This window comes from Anomaloglossus baeobatrachus, chromosome 2 (genome assembly GCF_048569485.1).
Source record: "Anomaloglossus baeobatrachus isolate aAnoBae1 chromosome 2, aAnoBae1.hap1, whole genome shotgun sequence".
Taxonomy (NCBI): Eukaryota; Metazoa; Chordata; class Amphibia; order Anura; family Aromobatidae; genus Anomaloglossus; species Anomaloglossus baeobatrachus.
This window is the reverse complement of record NC_134354.1, coordinates 133,226,720-133,247,401: the sequence shown is the minus strand read 5'-3', so window position 1 is coordinate 133,247,401 and position 20,682 is coordinate 133,226,720. Positions and strand designations below refer to the sequence as shown.

General features: G+C 43.8%; 1 protein-coding gene across 1 annotated transcript in view; it reads right to left on the bottom strand.

The window, feature by feature from the left end:
• Positions 1–20,682, bottom strand: part of SARM1 (sterile alpha and TIR motif containing 1) — a 56,432-nt gene that overhangs the window by 19,687 nt on the left and 16,063 nt on the right. Inside the window, exons 4-6 of the mRNA XM_075335350.1 lie at positions 14,776–14,988; positions 14,607–14,698; positions 10,549–10,784 (exon numbers count right to left, since the gene is read on the bottom strand). Of these exons, the coding sequence (XP_075191465.1) occupies positions 10,549–10,784; positions 14,607–14,698; positions 14,776–14,988 (541 nt within the window). The remainder of the gene's footprint in view (positions 1–10,548; positions 10,785–14,606; positions 14,699–14,775; positions 14,989–20,682) is intronic.

The window sequence follows — 20,682 nt, the reverse complement described above, 5'->3', positions numbered from 1 at the left end:
TAGGTAAGATAGTCAAAATGTATGTAGGATGTAGATCTTTCCTGTTGTCAAATAAGCTAGGTACGCCGAAAAGAAAGTCTAGATCTGAGCTGATGGAATCGGATGGAGATCCCCGCACAGGTGCAGCTGACCAAGAAGCAGTGAACGGGCCTAGAGTTGAGGAGTCCTTTACCATGCATAAAGACCATGCCTCGGTGACACTGGTCACGTCAGTGACTTCTGTCACTCCTTGTGTTCTTAAATCCCTACAGGATCAAGTGAACCAATAAGGAGTGGAGTGCGAGACGCAGGGAGCCGGCTGACTGAGGAAGGTCTGTGGATGAAGGGCGGTAAGCTTTCTCTGCCATGAGATCTCTTCTTAATGATGGCCCAAGTAACATGGACTAACATCTGTGACAGTTGGATATCAGTGTGTGCTTTGGTGACGCCAGGGTTCAGTACCCAGGTAGATAAACTCACCCGGTCTTGTGAAGCACGTTTTTAAAACAATGAGGAAAAACTGTAAAGAGTCAGTAGAAACACTCTGCACCTGCTCTATCCATTCTTAGAGACTGCAAACTGATTATAGATGTTTATCATGAGCACGTTGTATGCAAGTCTGTGCATGTTGTGTAGATTTCTTTCCAGGTCTGGTCAGAGGCTTTCCAGTGCAGAAAACGACGTCATTGCTGAAAATCCATATAATGCAAGTGGTATGTAAAAAACAAACTAATAAGTTGTAAACCAATGCGTGTTGTATTTCTCTTTAGTGTGTGTTGTGTTTCTCTTTAGTAATAAACAGGTTCCAATGTAAAATGTTTTTTGGGTCTAGCGCAAAAGCACGTATAATTTTCATATGATTGATTAATTAGAGAAATAAACAAGTGTATTTTCTAATTCCAGATCCTAAAGCAGAGTTAGTAGTATATGGTTTTCGGTCAGGAGACTGATTAATCCTAAAAGGACACAAATTTCGATAAAGCACAACGGCAGGACAACATGGATTCATGCCCCGTATTGCAGAAGGGTCGATCCACCGGAGCTGCACTAAACTTCCTGCTCATATTTATCCTTTAAAAAAAAAACCAAACAAACCTGTACAGTCCCAAACCATCATTGCCGAAACAGTTAGAAAAGAGGACTTAGAGAACCTTGAGACATGGGAAAGTCCAACTACAAAGGGTGAGGACTCGCCTAGGGGTCCTTGGTCTCAAACCGGTGAAGAAATCTCATTCCCCTCTCAACCCATGCCTCAACGTTCAGTCAGGCAGGATTTCCCAACAGATCTTTCTTCCTCTTTTCCTAAGGGAACACAGTACCCTTAGTATTTGGAAATGGCAGAAGTAAGTCAAGGGGGGACTGTTAAGGGTACGAATTGAGTAATCTAAACTACTTAATTCAGCCATTTCATAGACCCAAAAATGTGGTTTGGTTAATGTAATCTAACCATTTACAAATGTTTTTGTCTCCTACTAACTCATATGTATATATTCAGTGATTTTCCTTAATATAAAATGCTAGCTATGGATTCTCTCATCTCGGGAAAAGTTTTGGAAGAGCCTATCCCATCAGGCTGATGTCTCTCCGGCCTAGTCTGCTGAGCACTGGCAGTGACACGCGAGTTGACGTCACATCTCAGAAACCAATGGACCCGACACAACCGAAGCAGAAAGCGGACGCTATTCAACCCATTATCCCAGAAGAAGGTTTTTCCAAGTCTGCGCCACAAACTGTATACATGAAGCCTCATCATGTTTTGTTTTTTTTTATCAAGAGCAGATTATTCAGGTTCACAAAGTGGCCCTAAGTGGACTTGCACTGACTAAGCATCCTCCTTTTTGTTTCATATCCGGAACGAAGAACCATGGACAATTTCCAATTTCCAAATGTCCTTTTGTTTTTTTTGTTTTTTAATTATGTGCTAATTTTTAAATAAGGTTTAGATTCAATTTTTCTTAATCAAGATAATAATGCCAATTCTAATAGCCCCTATAAATCATAGAGTTATGTTTAATAAATAAAAATAAGTACTTAAGGGGGGAGCTAAAAAAAGCCTATAGTGTTAAATTAAACAACAATCCCATAGAAAGTCCACATATATAGATATGGATATAATTAAAGTCCCAAAGGCAGTAGGTCACAAATAAGTCCCAAATAATAAAATATATCTAAATGGGGAAAATTTTTAAATTTAAGGTTAATAATATTCACAGATATTTTATTAAAGGGGGGACTGTGGAGGTGGCACTGAGCTATAGCTTGTTTGTTCAAACGTAATAAGAATATCTGTGTATATAAATAATCAAAATATAGATGTAATTGCATAATTATCTGTCTGTCTATGTAGCAATTCCACAGACCTATAGTTTAATTCAAAGTTGTATAGTCATGAAGGGGTTAACCAAAGATAATGACGCCAAAATGTGCAGCTACAAACTCTTATCAGTAGTGTCCACACAGAAAGAATGTTTTAATGAACAGATGTATTGTACAATATGCTGGGAGAAATAGGGGAGTGACACTCCCATAAACTCTATGTATCATTTTCAAGGCCAAAGATGCCTTCTGTAATAATTAAGTTTCTTTCAATACAGTTAGTTGATGACGCTGACTCAAGCAGAAAGGGTGTCTGTGTATTCATTGTCTGATACATACATTAATATATCGGCACTGGTATACAGCATTAATGGGGCACCGTCTCTGGATCCTAAACGAAGACTCCATTAGCAGTCTTCACTCAAAATTCCTTCCTTGACAATATCATTTTGATTAAATTTATTCTGCCAACCACTGACAGGGGTAGCTTGCTCCACAAGTTATATTTAAGTTTAACGTGCTCCAGAAGTGGTGTTATACTCGTCTGCAGGTCTAGTGTATGGTCTTTCTGTATGTGTATTCCCAGGTATTTAAAGCTAGTTACCACTTGCAAAGGTGCCCTACCCTCCATTGAAATCCCAGACCCATTCATTAATGGCATCAAAGCCGACTTATCCCAGTTGATGCGTAGTCCCGAAAACTCCCCAAATTTATCTATAGTGTCTATAACCACCGGTAGAGTCTCTTGCACTCGATCTAAGATGACAACCATGTCATCCGCATACAATCCTATTTGATCTATGCGGTCGGTTATAGTGATTCCAGTGATCTGTGGATGAGAGCGGATTGTAATTGTTGGACTGGACCCGTCTTATATTTATAGAGGTGTTTTTCCCAGGCATAAATCCGGTTTGATCTGGGTGAACTATACTCAATATGAGTGAATTAAACCTGGACGCCAGTATTTTGGTAAAGATCTTGTAATCCACATTAACTAGGTATATAGGACGGTATGAACCGCAGTCTAGTGGGTCTTTACCCTCCTTCCTCAGCACGACTATATGTGCTTCGTATAAGGAGGCAGGTAGAGAGTCGCTGGCTGAAAAATGTGAGAAAACCTCTAAAAGAATCGGGGCCAATACGTCACAATATTTACTATAGAATTCTATGGGAAGGCCATCTGGACCCGGGGATTTCCCCCTAGCCATATCCGAGATGGCAGTAATCACTTCATCCAGTGTGATGTCCACCTCCAGAGACTCCCGTTGTGATTCACTCAAAGTGGGAAACTCCAAATCAGACAAATATGTCACGCAACTTTGAACTCCATGAGGATTTCTAGAAGTGTATAGGGTTTTATAGTATTCACAAAAGCACTCTAAAATATCTTCAGGGGATGTAGCTATTGAGCCATCCATCCTCCGTATACCCAATATTGTATTTGAAGTGTTGTGTTGCCTAACCATATATGCCAATAATTTACTGGATTGATTTCCAAGCTCAAAATATGATTGTCGGGTAAAGAACAATTTGCGTTTGGACTTGGTCTCAGAGTGCTGCATATACAGTGCCTACAAGTAGTATTCAACCCCCTGCAGATTTAGCAGGTTTGATAAGATGCAAATAAGTTAGAGCCTGCAAACTTCAAACAAGAGCAGGATTTATTAACAGATGCATAAATCTTACAAACCAACAAGTTATGTTGCTCAGTTAAATTTTAATAAATTTTCAACATAAAAGTGTGGGTCAATTATTATTCAACCCCTAGGTTTAATATTTTGTGGAATAACCCTTGTTTGCTATTACAGCTAATAATCGTCTTTTATAAGACCTGATCAGGCCGGCACAGGTCTCTGGAGTTATCTTGGCGCACTCCTCCATGCAGATCTTCTCCAAGTTATCTAGGTTCTTTGGGTGTCTCATGTGGACTTTAATCTTGAGCTCCTTCCACAAGTTTTCAATTGGGTTAAGGTCAGGAGACTGACTAGGCCACAGCAACACCTTGATTTTTTCCCTCTTGAACCAGGCCTTGGTTTTCTTGGCTGTGTGCTTTGGGTCGTTGTCTTGTTGGAAGATGAAATGACGACCAATCTTAAGATCCTTGATGGAGGAGCGCAGGTTCTTGGCCAAAATCTCCAGGTAGGCCGTGCTATCCATCTTCCCATGGATGCGGACCAGATGGCCAGGCCCCTTGACTGAGAAACAGCCCCACAGCATGATGCTGCCACCACCATGCTTGACTGTAGGGATGGTATTCTTGGGATCGTATGCAGTGCCATCCAGTCTCCAAACGTCACGTGTGTGGTTGGCACCAAAGATCTCGATCTTGGTCTCATCAGACCAGAGAACCTTGAACCAGTCTGTCTCAGAGTCCTCCAAGTCATCATGAGCAAACTGTAGACGAGCCTTGACATGACGCTTTGAAAGTAAAGGTACCTTACGGGCTCGTCTGGAACGGAGACCATTGCGGTGGAGTACGTTACTTATGGTATTAACTGAAACCAGTGTCCCCACTGCCATGAGATCTTCCCGGAGCTCCTTCCTTGTTGTCTTTGGGTTAGCCTTGACTCTTCGGACAAGCCTGGCCTCGGCACGGGTGGAAACTTTCAAAGGCTGTCCAGGCCGTGGAAGGCTAACAGTAGTTCCATAAGCCTTCCACTTCCGGATGATGCTCCCAACAGTGGAGACAGGTAGGGCCAACTGCTTGGAAAGGGTTTTGTACCCCTTGCCAGCCTTGTGACCCTCCACCATCTTGTCTCTGATGGCCTTGGAATGCTCCTTTGTCTTTCCCATGTTGACCAAGTATGAGTGCTGTTCACAAGTTTGGGGAGGGTCTTAATTAGTCAGAAAAGGCTGGAAAAAGAGATAATTAATCCAAACATGTGAAGCTCATTGTTCTTTGTGCCTGAAATACTTCTTAATACTTTAGGGGAACCAAACAGAATTCTTGTGGTTTGAGGGGTTGAATAATAAATGACCCTCTGAATAAACTTTTCACAATTTAAAAAAAAAATAAAAAAAGAAATAACATTCTTTTTTGCTGCAGTGCATTTCACACTTCCAGACTGATCTACAGTCAAAATGTCACAATGCCAAGTTAATTCCAAATGTGTAAACCAGCTAAATCTGCAGGGGGTTGAATACTACTTGTAGGCACTGTATAACCTATATGATTGCATCCAGGCCGCCCTATTTCCATCGGTTGGGGCCGATATATATATTGCCTCTGAGTCCCTAAGTCTCCCCTCTACTATATCATCCTCAGTTTTAGTCACTCTTTTAAGATATGTTATGGTTGAAGACAAACACCCTCTAAGGTAGGCTTTAAGAGTGTCCCACACCAAGTTAATATTCCAGGGTTTAGGGTGGGCTTCCAGGAAATCTTCTATTTGGTTCAGAGTTCTATCACTTTGATCTATTAGTTTCAGCCAAAAGGGGTTTAACCTCCAAAAGGGTTTACCAACACCTTGGTTAGTCTTCATAGTAAGAATCACTGGGCTGTGATCTGATATGCCCCTGACCCTGTGTACCACGTCATCCACCCAGGTTGCGATATTGCTCGACCCAAAAATATAATCCAGTCGGGACAGCGTGCGTCTAGTTGAAGAATGACATGTATATTCTCGGGTGTTAGGATGCCGGAGTTGCCAAAAGTCAATCCTCCCACCTCCCTCCGCGCATTGCTGCAAATCAGTCAAGTGTGTGGCCGAATGTTGTCCCCCTCCATCCATCCGAAACCTGTCCTGCTCCTCATTCATCACAAGATTAAAATCCCCCATACATAACACATACGCATCTGGATAATTGAGGGCAAAGCTCAGTGCTTGTTTAAGAATGGAGATGCGAGCTGGCAGGGGGTTTAAATACATAATAGCACATAATCTCTAGAGTTTATAGACGCATATATAAACACAAATCGCCCCTCTGGGTCACGCCTCACCACCTTCACTTCCCAACGGATATGTCTATGGACCAATAGAGAGACACCCCTGGAGTAGCTGGTGTGGAACGCATGTGCCGACCATTGTACTAGTCTGGCTGTGTCCCGTGTGAGGTGAGTCTCTACTAGTACCACCAGTTGGGACTTGACTTGCTTAATTTGGGAGAATACCTTAATACGTTTTTGGGCGATTTAAGGCCTCTGACATTCCAGGTCATAAATATTAGCTCTGACCCCATATTACATACATCTTTTTATAGAACCAGGATCCCAGGTATAAGACGCTTTCTGCCCTGCAATTAAGTGTGGTTAACCCTCCAACAGTAATAAGCCTGTCCCTGCAAAGAAATAAAGTTAATGCAATTGCAGCTGTAAACACATAGAACCAATATCGAACTTCAGGACCTTTCCGATAAGTCCTGTAAAACATTTCAAACATCAATGGGGATACCACCACTGAATACAGTGTCCTGGTATAGGTGGTATAAGGGTGCACAAGATAGGGCTCCCATTTCACAAGAACCAATTCCTGGCCAATTCCTCCATCACCCGAGGCACGGGGAAGTCCCATCTGTCTCCAAAGGGGGCTTCAAGCAACCATGGAAGAAGAGGGTCGCCAGGGGGCACAGAAAATGTCACCTAGAAAAGTAATCTCATTGCTTCTGCCCCTTAGGTTTCGGGTGTACCTGTAGCCAGTCCTCAGCCTCAGCAGGTGTAGTAAAAAACAGAAGTGACCATTCATGCACTATGCGGAGCCGGGCAGGGTACAGCATAGAGTAGATGATGTTCCGCTCCCTTAATTTCTTCTTCACCTCCATGAAGTGGGCCCTCTGTTTCTGGAGGTCCACCGAAAAGTCCGGAAAGATCGAGAGCGCAGCATTATTGAACTTGAGTGGACTCTTCTGTCGGGCCAGACGGAGTGCTGTGTCTCTATCTCTGTAGTTGAGCATCCTTGCTAAAAAGGGACGTGGTGGCGCACCTGGAATAGGAGGCCTCGTTGGAACTCTGTGCGCCCTCTCCACCGCAAATGTCAAGGAGAACTCATCTCCGAGATTACATTTCAGCCACTCCTCCAGGAATTGTTCCGGATGCTGACCTTCCGAGTGCTCTGGCAGTCCTATGATTCGTATATTGTTTCGACGCATGCGGTTCTCCAGATCGTCTGCTTTCTGGCGCTATGCATTTGCCCATCCGGCCATTGTGGTCATTTTTGTTTTGAGTGTTACAGTTTGATCCTCAAGTTCAGACACTCGCGTCTCGACTTCCGCTGTTTGGGCCGTCAAGGATTGCATGTCCTGACGCAGGAGGCCCACCTCTGAATGTACCTGCTCAATTTTCCCTGTGAGGGAGCTGTTGCTTGTAGAAATTGCTTGTAGAAGCTGTTCATACACCTGCCTCAGGGTTAAATCATCTTTATCCTCTGACCCGTCATCCAATAGTGCCTGACCTTTTGGGGTGGCATTTCTCTTGGCTTTAGGGGCATCTGCCTGACCACCCCTTGCGAACTCCTTAAGTTTGTCAATAGCTCCACTTTGTTTAGGGGGACTCATATTGATACACTGGGGATTTGCTGATTCTGCACCCCTCTCTTATTGTGCCCCCGTGCGTCTGAATCTGTGCCTTTATAATGTATATTTAGTAATATGTCTGTCTCCACTTCCTCACCACGTCCAGAGAGCCGGAAAACAGCCACTTATATGGTGGATAATAAGAATGAAGGGAGTCCCAGGGCAGCACAGCACTCAGGGTGTATTTATCAGGATGATGCAGGCCTGCGCAGCGTGGGGACTTCAATATGTGCCACTTATTTGTTTTCATGTGTCAGGAAGAATCTGCAGGGCCTGTTTTGCAAGGCACACACTCCAGACCATCCAGCACTCTAAGGGTTAAAGTCTCCCACACAGCCACCGGCCCCTTAATGGGCTGCTGCTCACTGACTGCCAGTTAGGCTATGTGCGCACGTGTGTGTATTGCATGCAGTTACGCTGCGTTCTGCACCGCAGCGTAACTGCATGCGTCCTGCGTCCCCTGCACAGTCTATAGAGATTGTGCAGGAGCCGTGCGCACGTGGCATATTAGAGCGCAGCGATTCGGCTGCTGCCCGAATCGCTACGTTCTAAGAAGTGACATGTCACTTCTTCCGTGCGGTTTGCATGCTGTCTATAGGGAGATGCAGCATGCAGAGCGCACGTTCTCTGCCGGCACCATGCACTTCAGAACGGAGCTTTTTAGCTGCGCTCTGAAGCACACCTTTTAGGTGCGGTGCAGAGCGCACAGCTAAGGGATTAACTCCCTGTGCTCACCACTCCCGGGTCTTCACCTCTGGCCATAAATCTGTCACTCCTCACTGCTCTCTGGAGTCATGCTCTGCTGCTCACTGTGAAAATGCATGCTGTAGGGAAGATGGCTGCTGCTCCACACTCTCCAGCCTCAGGAGATCCAGCAACGCCGTGCAGGAGTCAGGGAATAGCTCCAGTGGGAATCGCCAGCCTCCAGATGGTGTCTCCTGTCACAGCAGCAGGTCAGTGAGTAAATGGGTCAGGTAACCGGGTGTAAAGGGCCAGGATAAGATCCGGATTATAGGAGCTCTCTTCCCATGCGTCCTCTCTGGTCGGCAACATCGCCCCGCCCCCACTGCATTTTTTTTGCGCAGATAAGCTGCTGCCTTATCTGTTCAATCAAAGAGGAATGTGCGTGTTAAACTGTGTGTTTTCGGTGCATTCCTTCCCTATGGGCTTCTATGGAGAGACTGAAAAAACGCATGACAAAAATACGCAGTTGCGAGTACAGAACTAAGAAAAAAAACAAAAACATAAAAACCACATAAAAACACTGTTGCAAATCTGCACCAAACAGGCATCAAATATAGGGGAAAAATGCAGAGAAACCCCCCCCCCCATAGATTGTTATCACATATCATGGTGCAGAAGACATGCAAATAAAAAGTATCAGAAAAAAGGCAGCATTTACGCTAAGTGTGAACACGGCCTAATAGGAGCGGACAACCCCTTTAACTAGAGCACAAATGATAATGGACATCTTCCATACATGCAGCCAGCATAGACAGTATAGGATAACAGTGCAGATTATGTGTCTACAGAGGTATGAAGTATAATAAATGACTGGATCCTGGAGAAGCACAATGTTATAAATAATTACTTAACTGTACAAGAGAAGACGTCTCCCGAGTTCGCTGTCTTCAAGTAATCGGATGTGATGCTGCCTGGCAGACCATAATGGGTACATCATGTACAATAACCAGAAAAGCAGAACACCTTGAGTGTACTTTAAATGCTGACACAACTTATTCGACCAGTTATCACGTAGGAAGTATGAATACTCATGTACATAGACCGACAGAGACATTCTGCTCTGAAAATCAGCTCTTTTATACTACTTGCATGAAATCAATCATTTTGTGTTAGCAGCGCCCCCAAAACCAGTGGTCTTCAATGAGTAGACCACTGATGCGGGGCCCGACATGTGCAGAAGTTCTGATCTCCAAGCTGATAGATCCATTTCAGAGGCTCCTATATTTTTGATGGAGCAGTGACAGTCATACCAGACTGGAGTTGCTAGGTTGACCCATATACGCCTTGTCACCTGAGACTACATATTAAATGTGTTTTCTTTCTTTCAGTGTGGCAAGGATTAATGTCAGTCTTCCTTGACAGCAGCTTCTGACTCCTGGTCAGGTGCTTCCGGTTTGGGACCACTCCCAGTCCCTTTATATACCCTCTGCTTCCAGCAGAGGGTGTCGGTTTTGCTGTTTGCTGTTTGCCATTTGGATTCTGGACCTAGAGGTGGAAGGAGCTGTTGGAGTCCATGCTGTTGGTAGCGGTGTAGGCTGCAGTACTGGTGCCTGACTGCAGCCTAGTTGTTGGAGTTAGTCTGTTGTAATTTTCCCCCCTGTCTGTCTTACCTTCGCCTGGTGTGTTGTTTAAGTGCAGCGGTGGGACTAGTGATCTTTACCTTCCCACTCACTAGCCAGTGCTTACCGCACGGTCTCTTAGGGCCTTAGGTTCCTGTACGGCGACAAGTGAGGTACCTGTATATGGATTAGCTAGGAGTGCAAGATACAGAGGCAAGTAAGTGGAGGAGGTGTCCATCTTCCCTCTCACTAGCATCAGGGCCCAACATTGTCAATTTGCCCCTGGTATACCTTTTATTTGTCTTGGTAAAACCCATCTGTTGTGCGTTTTTTAGCTCATGCTGGACCTTCCCTAAGTCCGTGCCATGACAGCAATAAATCAGAATAAAGATAATATAAATGAATATGATACAATAAATATGGAGGCCGGTGAAGAACTGACCTCTGGCTGCTGTGAGAATACGGACTCTGTGAAAGCCTGTGGTGATGTGACAATCCTCCTCTAATTGCTGTTCCGTCACGTGATGAAGGAAGTTCCGATCAATGCCGCAAGTCACCAGATTGTAAGTATATTGCCTGAAGCGGGGCTCCACACTGCCGAGCCAATCAGCCAGATTACTGCGATCACACGTCGAGTAGTTTGCGTACGTTTTTAACTCCACCAGTTCCCTCATAAATCTGAGGAAAGATAAGTAATAGGGTATCAGTGTTTCATACACAACAATCTCAAAAGCGCAAATATTACGTTAACTTCTTATTCTTTGAATTACAAGTTCAGCCAATGGTTACTTCAGCCGGTGTTGGGGAAAACAGAATTGGGCATGAAGACTTCCAGCATGCCCGATCCTTTATTGACAAGCTGCAGCCTGAGGTCCTCTCCCAATTGAGAACATGTGTAGGGGATCAGGTAAAAAAAAAGTTATATAGTTAGTACGGTCGAAAAAAAAACACATCCATCACCAAATAGCAACATCTTCTTTACTTGTCACTGACAAAAGGTTAACCACAAAGTGGACCCCAGTAATCAGCTATAAGCTCGGGGCAAAAATGGCAGCAATGGTCAGTTCCTCTTGCAGCTCCATCATTCATAACCAAAACTCAGTATTGTCCAATTCCCAATGAAAATGAGTATGTTGTCCATATAATGATTGACAAGAGCAGCATGATTTGGAGGCACAAATCCTGATTCCAGTGATTTATCACTTTGTGGGCTGCTTGCTACAGTTTTGATAAAATTACAGTTTTATCTGCTGTAGATCTAGCAGTTCTCTGAATGCTGAACTCTTTAAAACCCCACCTCCAACAATAATTGGCAGATTTCTGTGTTCAATGTGAAAAGGAAGAAAGCTGCCAATTAGTAGCAGGGGGTAGCATTATACAGAGTTTATGAATATGGAGGACTACCTGGCAGCAGATTTACTAGGAAAAATCCTAGTGACAGATTCCCTTTTACTCAGTAATCTCTATTAGGGTGTATGACACTATATTTCTTAGACTATAAGACACGTTTTGTTTTCTCAAAATTTGTGAGGTAGGTGGGGTGCATCTTATATTCCAAAATCTACCTTGCTCGCTGATGGCGGGTGTGGCACTGCTCCCCATGCCCATAATCCCACCCACCTATCTGTACTGAAGCCAGTGATAGTAAATGACTGTGAAGATTTTTACTATCATTGACGCCAGCACCGAGAGGTGGGCAGGATTATGGGCATGGGGCGCATTATTGAATATTAATTTTGGATTAGCAGAATGGGGAACATATATACCAGGATGAGGGACATATATCCCAAAATGAGGGACATATACAGTGCCTTGCGAAAGTATTCGCTCCCCCCCCCCCTTGAATTTTTCAACCTTTTCCCACATTTCAGGCTTCAAACATAAAGATAAAAATGTTAATGTTATGGTGAAGAATCAAAAACAAGTGGGACAAAATTGTGAAGTTGAACGAAATGTATTGCTTATTTTAAACTTTTTAAAAAAAATAAATAACTGAAAATTGGGGCGTGCAATAATATTCATCCCTTTTAAGTTAATACATTGTAGCGCCAACTTTTGCTGCAATTACAGCTGCAAGTCACTTGGGGTATTTGTCTATCAGTTTTGCACATCGAGAGACTGAAATTCTTGCCCATTCTTCCTTTGCAAACAGCTGGAGCTGAGTGAGGTTGGATGGAGGCGTTTGTGAACAGCAGTTTTCAGCTCTTTCCACAGATTCTTGATTGGATTCAGGTCTGGAGTTTGACTTGGCCATTCTAACACCTGGATACGTTTATTTGTGAACCATTCCATTGTAGATTTTGCTTTATGTTTGGGATCATTGTCTTGTTGGAAGACAAATCTCCGTCCCAGTCTCAGGTCTTTTGCAGACTCCAACAGGTTTTCTTCAAGAATGGTTCTATATTTGGCTCCATCCATCTTCCCATCAATTTTAACCATCTTCCCTGTCCCTGCTGAAGAAAAACAGGCCCAAACCATGATGCTGCCACTACCATGTTTGACAGTGGGGATGGTGTGTTCAGTGTAATGAGCTGTGTTGCTTTAACGGCAAACATATCGTTTGGCATTCTGCCCAAATAGTTCGATTTTGGTTTCATCTGACCAGAGCACCTTCTTCCACATGTTTGCTGTGTCTCCAAGGTGGTTTTTGGCAAACTTTAAATGACAATTGTTATGGATATCTTTGAGAAATGGCTTTATTCTTGCCACTCTTCCATAAAGGCCAGATTTGTGCAGTGTACGACTGATTGTTGTCCTATGGACAGACTCTCCCACCTCTGCTGTAGATCTCTGTAGTTCATCCAGAGTGATCATGGGCCTTTCGGCTGCATCTCTGATCAGTCTTCTCCTTGTTTGAGATAAAAGTTTGGATGGACGGCCGGGACTTGGTAGATTTGCAGTGGTATGATACTCCTTTAATTTCAATATTATCGCTTACACAGTGCTTCTTGGGATGTTTAAAGTTTTGGAAATCTTTTTGTAACCAAATCCGGCTTTAAACTTCTCCACAACAGGATCACGGACCTGCCGGTTGTGTTCCTTGGTCTTCATGATGCTATCTGCGCTTAAAACAGAACACGGACTCTATCACAGAGCAGGTGCATTTATACGGAGACTTGATTACACACAGGTGGCTTATATTTATCATCAGTCATTTAGGACAACATTGGATCATTCACAGATCCTCAATGAACTTCTAGAGTTAGTTTGCTGCACTGAAAGGAAAGGGAATGAATAATATTGCACGCCCCAATTTTCAGTTATTTATTTTTTAAAAAAGTTTAAAATAAGCAATACATTTCATGCACCTTCACATTTGTGTCCCACTTGTTGTTGATTCGTCACCATAACATTAAGATTTTTATCTTTATGTTTGAAGCCTGAAATGTGGGAAAAGGTTGACAATTTCCAGGGGGCCGAATACTTTAACAAGGCACTGTATACAATGATGAGGACATGTATACCAGGATGGGGAACATATATACAAGGATGGAGATCATATATACCAGAATGGGGAACATATATACCAGGATGAGGGACATATATACCAGAATGAGGGAAAATATATACCTGGATGGGGACATATATATCAAGAAGGGGCCCACAATGGGGGACATTAATACAGAATTGGGGGACATTACCACTAGTGATGAGCGAGTACTAAAATGCTCGGGAGCTCGAGGCTCGGGCCGAGCATCTCAAAATACTCGTGTACTCGGCCCGAGCACCGAGCCCAATGTTATCCTATGGGAGACCCGAGTATTATTCTGAAATGACCCCCGGCAGCATGTAGAAACCATAAAACTGTAAATTAAAAAAAAAAAACTTGCGTGTGTGTGTGTAAGCATGCATATATATATACACGCGGAGTGGAGTGCGGGAGGGGCCGTAGCCGAGCGGGGAAGTGTCGGGCTAAAGGCACGGTCACGCTGTGCGGGCTGGCCAATCACTGCAATTCCACAACAGGGCTGTGGCATTGCAGTTGTCTGCCAGCCAATCCCTGCATAAGGGATGGCTGTAAAAAGAGCGCCAACATGAAGACCACGAGTACAGCACGAGTATCGCGAGATTACTCGGTCCCCGCCGAGTAGCCCGAGTACATTGATACTCGTGCGAGTACCGAGTAGTAACAAGCATACTCGCTCATCACTAATTACCACCATAACAGTGTCAGCAGCTGATCCTTCCCATAACAGTGCATCATGACCACATTTTTTGCTCTAATTTTTTTCCCTAGTTTCCTCTTTTTAGCCTAGGTGCGTTTTATGGTCAGGTGTGTCTTCTAGTAAAAAAAAAAAATCAAAACGGTACTTTGTTTCCTAAAGTAGACAACAACTTTAAGTAGTTTGCAAACTGGTATTTTTTCTGGATAGTCGACAGTATTGACTGAGTTATGGAACCTGGACCTTGTACAAATGACTGCTTTTCTATGGCGTGGTCTCCTCATTTACATCAAAAGAAAACCCATGATAGAAGTGATGCAGTAGGCCAGACACTCACCTCTTCCGAGTGATACTGGAGGTCATAGTCAAGTCTTCTTTTAGATCTATCTCACTTAACCTCAGCAGCAGATCACCATCTATCTGATGGTCCTGTTGTGAACAAGTACAATGTTAGTTAACATTGCTGCATAAAGTACATGTATATGTGTGATATTCCCACAACTTACTAAAAACGTTTGTGAAAATTTGTTGAAGCCAATCTGCTGCAGCCAGTGTTGTACTTCCAATGGTTTCCAGTTAGGTACAGACCGTGCAATGCGAGAAGGGACCTCTTCACCAATCATCTGAAGAGCTTTTTTGGCCAGGGAGGAAACCGTACAATCAACAGAGTAGCATACGATCCGTCTTAGGCTTTGTGCTGCTCCAATTTCACTGAACACCTAAAAAATGAGAATACATGTAAGGTCCTTTAATTAACCCCTTAAGGATTGGGCGATTTTTTTTTAAATTTATTTATCTATTTATTTATTTATTTTTGCGCTATAGTTTTTTTCCTCCCATTATTCTAAGAGCCATAACTTTTTTACTTTTCCGCCGATATAGCAGTGTGAGGTCTTGCTTTTTTGTGGGATGAAGTGTACTGTTGAATCACAACATTCGTTTTATCATATGATGAACTGGTAAGCAGGAAAAAATTCCAAGTGTGGCAAAACAGCAAAAAAAAGTGCAATTCTGCAATTGTTTTTTTATTTACAGCGTTCATTTTACCATAAAAATCACCTGGCTGTATGATTCTACAGGTCTGTATGATTATATTACACCACACGTATCATTTTTGTTTTATTTAGGTGGTGAAAAAAAATTCAGACTTGAAAAAAAAATCTTGCTTGTGTCACGACTTTCTAAAGTTTTGAATTTTTGGGATCTGGGGCTATGTGAGGCTTGTTTTTTGCGCCCCGAGTTGATGGTTTATTGATATTATCTTAGGGAATATACGTTGTTCTGATCCCCTGTTATTACCATTTTTCTGTTGTTGCAGCCGTAAAAAAAAACTGCAGTTCTGGCATATTGTTTTTTCTCTAGTTATGCTGTTTACTGATCTAATTAATTTATTTTATATTTTTATAATTCGGCCTTTTACGAGAGCAACAATACCAATATGTCTGCTTTTTATTTCTTAATTTGAAATGTGGTAAAAAGGAGAATGATTTCAACATATGCTGTATGTATATATATATATATATATATATATATATATATATATATATCTACTTTGTACTGCATTTAATAGTCCCTTTAGTGGACTTTAACCTGCATTGTTCTGATCACTTGTTCTATGTACAGCAATGCCAGAGCATTGCTGTATATATAAAAAAAATCGCTGTCTCCTATGAACACTGGCCACAAGCTGGCTTTCATAGGTATACTGAGATGACAGACACAGGGGTCTTCAGCAGTCCCCTGGCTGTCATGACCACTCATTGAGGTTCCGCATTCGTGTCGCAGGCACACCGATGAAGGATCAAAACAACGAACTGCCTATCAGCAAGCATTAAATGTCGCTGTCAGAGATTGACAGCGGCATTTAACAGGTTAACAGCCTTCATCTGCAAATAAAGATGCGGGCTCAGCATATGGGCCCGCACCAAAGGCAAGGAAATGACTTGTGATGTACATAGCACATCATGGGTTGTAATGGAGTTAAAGGGATTCTTTCAGGAAAATCACCATACACCGGCTATATGGGCATGTGGACCACAGAAAGTTGAAAGAAAATTATACCTTGATATCTGCGATCCAATGTTTTATTCCAGGGCATCCACATTTTTCTTAATATGTAAATGAGCTGTTAAGATCTGTGGTCTGGATACAGATCTCCTTGATGATCTGCCCTGGAACTTAGGGTACCTTCACACTTAGCGATGCAGCAGCGATCCGACCAGCGATCTGACCTGGTCAGGATCGCTGCTGCATCGCTACATGGTCGCTGGTGAGCTGTCAAACAGGCAGATCTCACCAGCGACCACTGAACAGCCCCCAGCCAGCAGCGACGTGCAAGCGACGCTGCGCTTGCACGGAGCCGCTGACTGGAAGCTGCGGACACTGGTAACTAAGGTAAACATCGGGTATGGTTACCCGATGTTTACATTAGTTACCAGCGCTGTGTGCAGAGAGCAGGGAGCCGCGCACACTGAGCGCTGGCTCCTTGCTCTCCTAGCTGCTGTACACATCGGGTTAATTAACCCGATGTGTACAGCAGCTACATGTGCAGAGAGCCGGAGCCGGCAGCACAGGCAGCGTGAGAGCTGCGGAGGCTGGTAACTAAGGTAAATATCGGGTAACCACCTTGGTTACCCGATGTTTATCTTGGATACAGCTTACCTCAGCTGTCAGACGCCGGCTCCTGCTCCCTGCTCGCTTCATTTGTCGCTCTCTCGCTGTCACACACAGCGATCTGTGTGTCACAGCGGGAGAGCGGCTTTGAAGAAAACGAACCAGGGCTGTGTGTAACAAGCAGCGATCTCGCAGCAGGGGCCAGATCGCTGCTCAGTGTCACACACAGCGAGATCGCTAATGAGGTCACTGCTGCGTCACAAAAAGCGTGACTCAGCAGCGATCTCGGCAGCGAGCTCGCTGTGTGTGAAGCACCCCTTAGTTTAAATGAATGGGGGTGTTGCCAGTGTGAGACATGTAATCACTGACAGTCTGCTCTTCTGATCCACATGTCTGGTAACGCTGGCTGACAAATTCCCTTGAATCTATGAACAACTTTCCTAATCCAAAGTGGTAGTTAACTTCAACACAATAGAAAAAAATAGCTTGCTGTGCATTTCAGATTGAATGATTGTACTGTATGTGAATACCCAGGCATATACACAAGGAGACTGTAATCCAAACCTGCCAATTTTTTCATGAATGGATTAACATCTGTTCATTCATGTCCCTAATCTTCTCCAGATGACTGATGTCAACAAAAAGTTACGGTAATTAATTTACTACATGTCTGATCCTTGTTCTCTCAGAAGATTACCAACTAGCAAAAGTGTCTTTCAATAGCTTAAAGTGAATCTGCCAGCATGTTTTTGTTATGTAATCTGAGGACATCATGAGGTAATAGCCGAGAGACTGATTTCAGTGAAGTGTCACTTATTAGGCTGTGTGCTGCTGTTTCAATACAAGTGTTTTATCACCAGTAGATTATCACTGCCTGGACTAGGTCCCTTGTGAGTCCTGGTCCAACAACACCCCCTTCTCTAGTACACAGCTTACTGTCAATAGACAATGTATACAGAAAGCTGTGGTGTGGGAGGGGTTAGCTTTCTGAGCTCTGCTACATGCTACAGCTAAAAATTCTGATTGTCACAACTGCTGCACCCAGTAAACTAAGGGATGCCTTGCTGGAATAAGAGCAAACAAAAGGATCAGCCATTGAAATTCGACAGGTCGCATCCGTCTTTCCCCTAACAGTTAACGAGCTGGGAGGTTCGCATACATATTAAACTGACCCACTGATATTGGCGGGTTTGGCTGCCTTTAGTCTAATGTGTATGGGGGAATTTGCCACATGTCCACTATGAAAACACATGAATATTTAATATAATTGTTTATGAAGTTTGGAGTGCCGATCCTTTATTTGCTGCATGAATATTTAATATGTGTATAAACTAACAAAATTGTAAATTCAACGCTTTTGTTTTTGTTCCCTTTTTTCAGCTGAACTCTTAAGATCTCAGACTTTTTTTATGTTTACAAAAGTCATTTTTCTCTCATTGGTCACAAATTTGCGTAAATCTCTTAGTGAGCAGCACTTCACTGCCGAGATAATCCATCCACCTCACAGGTGTGGCAAATCAAGATGCTGATGACAGCATGATTATTGCACTGGTGTGCCTTAGGCTGGCCACAATAAAAGACCCCTCTAAAATGTGCAGCTTTATCACACAGTACAATGCCAGAGATGTTGCAAGTTTTGAAGAAGCTGCAGTTGGCATGTTGAATGCAGGAATGTCCACCAGAGCTATTGCCCGTGATCTGAATGTTCATTTCTCTACCATAAGCCGTCTCCAAAGGTACTTGAAAAAATTTGGCAGTACATGCAACCGGCCTCACAACTGCTGACCATGTGTAACCACACCAGCCCAGGACCTCAACATCCAGCATCTTCTCCTCCAAGATCATCAGAGACCGGCCACCCGGACAGTTACTGCAACAATAGGTTTGCAAAACCAAAGAATCTGTACAAGCTGTGAAAAACCGTCTCAGGGAAGCTCATCTGCTGCTCATCATCCTCAAGAGTCTCCACCTAACTGCAGTTCATCGTAACTGACATGAGTGGGAAAATGCTCACATTCAATGGCGTCTGGCACATTGGAGAGGTGGTCTTTTCATGGATGAATCCAGGTTTTTACTGTACAGGGCAGAATGGAGACTGTGTATGGCGCAATGCGGGTGAGCGGTTGCTGATGTCAATGTTGTGAATTGAGTGGCACATGATGTCGGTGGGGTTATGGTATGGCGTATGTTATCGACCATGAACACAGGTGCATTTTATTGATGCCAGTTTGAATGCATAGAGATGCAGTGACGAGATCCTGAGGCCCATTGTTGTGCCCTTCATCCACGACCATCACCTCATGTTCAACGAGGATAATACACGACCTCATGTTGCAAGGATCTGTACACAATTCCTGGAAGCTGAAAACATCCCAGTTCTAGCATGGCAGCATACTCACGGACGTGTCACCCATTGAGCATATGCGGGTCAGTGTATACAACAGTATATTCAAGTTCTTGCCAATATCCAGCAACTTCGCACAGCTATTGAAGAGAAGTGGAGCAACACTGCACAAACCACAGTCAGCAACCTGATCAACTCTACGTGAAGGAGATGTGTTACACTGCATGAGGCTCCCTCCACATACTCACCCTTCACCATGCCGCGATAGGTATTTCCTTGGTGCTCTCACCATTATCCCATTACTAATAGTGTAACTGACCTCACCTTGGTGTCTCATCTACCACACTACGCCTGATCAGTTATTATACTACATATACTCTAATGTCCTATTGCTTTCATTCTCTACCCCATTTCTCCTATGTGAGCCCTGTCCACATTGCATGATAGCATTTTACTGGCGCTCTCCTTGACTACTTCATATGTAGCAACGATATCTTCCCATCAAGTATTCTTCACGCCTACTCTTAACATTCACTCCCATCTATAGGCCTTGATGTACCTATAAGATTTTTTTCCTATATCCGATAACCACGTTACTTTTCTGTCCCTGTTGAAGGCTCTTGCACAAGCCGAAACGTCGGGCAGTACCGTTTGATTGGTGAAAAATAAAATCTGTTCAAGCATACCATACCTGGACTGTTCCTATTTTTCTTGTACTGTGTGTCGGGGCTACTTTCTCTATTGGCTATTTTTTCTCCCGAGCACCAGGACTATAGCAGCTGAGCATAACTTATACCTTCCTGGTGCTAGAGTGTAAGGCAGGCTTTCCACGTTGTGACATCGCTAGCAATTGCTAGTGATGTCCAGCACGATAGTACCCGCCCCCGTCGCACATGCAATACATGGTGATTGCTGCCGTAGCGAACATTATCGCTATGGCAGCTTCACACGCACATACCTGGTCGGCGACGCCACTGTGACCGCCGAACAAACCCTCCTTCAAGGGGAAGGTGCATTCGGCGTCACAGCGACGTCACCGCGACGTCACTAATCGGCCGGCCAATAGAAGCGGAGGGGCGGAGATGAGCGGGACATAACATCCCGCCCACCTTCTCCCTTCCGCATTGCCGGCAGGACGCAGGTAAGGAGATGTTTGTCGCTCCTGCGGGTTTACACACAGCGATGTGTGGAGCTGCAGGAACGACGAACAACATCGTACCTGCGGTCGAACCGACATTATGGAAATGAACGACGCTACACAGATCAGCAATATTGTACGCTTCTGTGCTCGTTCATCGTCGCACCTAGGATTTAAACATTGCGATGTTGCTACTGGCGCCGGATGTGCGTCACTAACGACATGACCCCGACGATATATCGGTAGCAATGTCGCAACGTGTAAAGCCCCCCTTAAGTGGGCTTTACAAGCTGCGATCTCGCTAGCGAGATCGCAAGC